Below are 3040 nucleotides of genomic sequence, written 5' to 3'. Positions count from 1 at the left end.
AAAAAAAAAAAAAAAAAAAAAAAAAAAAAAAAAAAAAAAAAAAAAAAAAAAAAAAAAAAAAGATTAGCAGTTAGCTAGGGCTGTTGGAATGAGGGGATTGGGGGTGACAACTAAGAAGAAAAGAGTTTATTTTTGGGGTAATGAAAATGTTCTAAAATAGACTATAGTAATAAATGCACAACTCTATCAATATACAAATGCCACTGAACTGTACACTTTAAATGGTGAAGCGCATGGTATATGAATTATATCTCAATTAAACTTGTTTGTTTGTTTGTTTGTTTTTTTTTGAGACGGAGTCTCACTCTGTCACCCAGGTTGGTATACAATGGCGTAATCTCGGCTCACTGCAACCTCTGCCTCTCCAAGAGATTCTCCTGACTCAGCCTCCTGAGTAGCTGGGATTACAAGTTCACATCACCATACCAGGCTAATTTTTGTATTTTTAGTAGAGACAGGGTTTCACCATGTTGGTCTCAAACTCCTGACCTCATGATCTGCCCGCCTCGGTCTCCCAAAGTGCTGGGATTACAGGCATGAGTCGCCATGCCCAGCCACAACTTAAGTACTTTTCAAGAGGGAAGGTACTAGCAGGATCTCAAAGCTTGAGTAGGAATTCCTCACATAGAATAGAGTACCTGGAATGTATACTTCAAGCTGATAACAATAAAATGAATACTGTGAAAACTGCACCATTTAGGGAAAAATGAAGAATTTAGTGTGACTAGAGCAAAGAGTTGTTTTGAAGAAAGGGAAGGGGGCCAGGCACAGTGGCTCACGCCTGTAATCCCAGCACTTTGGGAGGCCAAGGCGGGTGGATCACCTAAATTCAGGAGTTCAAGACCAGCCTGGCCAATCATGGTGAAATCCCATCTCTACTAAAAATACACCTGCAATCTCAGCTACCTGGGAAGCTGAGGCAGGAGACTTGCTTGAACCCAGGAGGTGGAAGCTGCAGTGAGCCAAGATCATGCCATTGCACTCTAGCCTGGGCAACAAGAGCAAAACTCTGTCTCAAAAACCAAAAAAAAAGGGAAGAGGTAGTTCAGCCTGTGAAAGATCTTAGGATTCAAACTGTATTCTGCAAACAAAAAAAGCAGAACTTTTAAAGCAAAACTGAAAATAATATTCTTTCTACCACTTCAAGCTATCACACAAACCTACCTTATAACTTTGTAATAGTTTTCTTCTCCCACTCCAAACAGCAAAATAGGAGAGAATTTATACCAACAGATATTTGTAATACTTACTTCTGTTTCGGACAATTTCTTCCTTTCAGAAAGTATCTGATGTCTAGAGGAGCGCCTTAAGGGAATCACTATTTCTTCAGTCACTTTTGACCTACTGATGTGTAAAGCTTTTGCTTTTTCAATCAATTGTTTTGCTTTTGATATGTTTTTGGAAGCATTGCTTGCCTAGACAAAAAATTGAAATATTAATTTATATCACTGGAAAATATTTTATATTTACTAATAGAAAAAAATACAATCGCAAATCACATTAAATAATCAATAAAGAAATGGTTATTCAAATCTTACCAGGGACCTTACATTGAAATGTATCTAGTTATTATTAATTTACCTTTATTTCTTATTTGAAATTATCCAAGTAAATAAATATACATGTGAACAAAACACCCAGGAGGATGTCTGTAGTATAGACTTGGCAGTGTATTTTTAAATTTTAGTCACCAAATTCAAGCAAAGTACTTTCCAAATACAAACAGTTAACCAGTCTACTGTATGTGTGGCTCTAGGCTGGATACTATCAAGAAAATAATATTATAACACATGGACCTTGGCCTCATGGTTATTTTTTTTTTATTTATTTGAGACAGAGTCTAGCTCTGCCGCCCAGCCTGGAGTGCAGTGGCATGACCTCAGCTCACTGCAACCTCCCCCTCCCAGGTTCAATCGATTCTCCTGCCTCAGCCTCTGAAGTAGCTGGGACTACAGGAGCCCACCACCACACCCAGCTAATTTTCGCATTTTTAGTAGAGACCTGGTTTCACCATGTTGGCCAGTCTGATCTCAAATCCTGACCTCCGGTAATCTGCCTGCCTCGGCCTTTCAAAGTACTAGGATTACAGGAATGGCCCACCATACCCAGTCCCAAGGTTCTTATATATGACAAAGAAGAAAGAGTACAAACAGGTATAGTACAATTATATAGTGTACATTATTATTGTGTGTATCATTATGTGTGTATACATCACACATACCTACATATATATATAGAGAGAGAAACAGAGACAGAGCAAGAAGATCTATTACATAAAAAATACAACATAAGGCCAGGTGCAGTGGCTCATGCCTATAATCCCAGAACTTTGGGAGGCCCAGGAGAGAAGATCACTTGAGCCCAGGAATTCGGAGCCAGCCTGGGCAATATAGCAAGACCCTATCTCTACAAAAATTTAAAATTAGCCAGGCATGATGGTGCAAACCTGTAGTCCCAGGTACTTGGGAGTCTGAGGTGGGAGGATGGATTGAGCCTGGGGAGTTGAGCCTGCAGTGAGCCGTGATTATGCCACCGCACTCCAGCCCAGGCAACAGAGTAAAACTGTCTCAAAAAAACAAACAAGAATTACAACATAGTAGTTTAGAGTACAAAGAGTATTTTAGGCTGAATCCTTTGGAGCAAGGTTGAAAAGGTATTTTGATATGGAAAAAGGGCGTCAGGTAAGAATAAAGTCTAACCTTCAGGCTTAGCACTGCCATTGACGTACAATGTGACCATGTACATTTAAATATTATCTTCCAGACAATGTGCTTTCCATATTGAGTTCAACAAGTTTTTATGTTTTATACACAGAAAGATGCAGAACATTTTACATTGTATGATCGATCCCTTTATAAAAAATATATACATTTAAGCAGAGAAAAGATGTCTGGAGAGAAAAAATATAACTATTAAAAAACTATTATCAGGAGGCTGAGGCAGGAGAATTGCCTGAACCCAGGAGGCGGAGGTTGCGGTGAGCCGAGATCGCGCCATTGCACTCCAGCCTGGGTAACAAGAGCGAAACTCCGTCTCAAAA

The 3040-nt window shown here is 39.2% G+C and overlaps 1 protein-coding gene across 1 annotated transcript in view; it reads right to left on the bottom strand.

Annotated features, from left to right (window-relative positions):
• Positions 1 to 3040, bottom strand: part of ATAD5 (ATPase family AAA domain containing 5) — a 66437-nt gene that overhangs the window by 53277 nt on the left and 10120 nt on the right. The window contains exon 4 of the mRNA XM_017542017.2: positions 1165 to 1415. Coding sequence (XP_017397506.1) covers positions 1165 to 1415 — 251 coding nt within the window. The remainder of the gene's footprint in view (positions 1 to 1164; positions 1416 to 3040) is intronic.

This window comes from Cebus imitator, unplaced genomic scaffold (genome assembly GCF_001604975.1).
Source record: "Cebus imitator isolate Cc_AM_T3 unplaced genomic scaffold, Cebus_imitator-1.0 Scaffold140, whole genome shotgun sequence".
In the NCBI taxonomy this organism is placed as follows: Eukaryota; Metazoa; Chordata; class Mammalia; order Primates; family Cebidae; genus Cebus; species Cebus imitator.
This window is presented reverse-complemented; position numbering and strand designations above follow the sequence as displayed.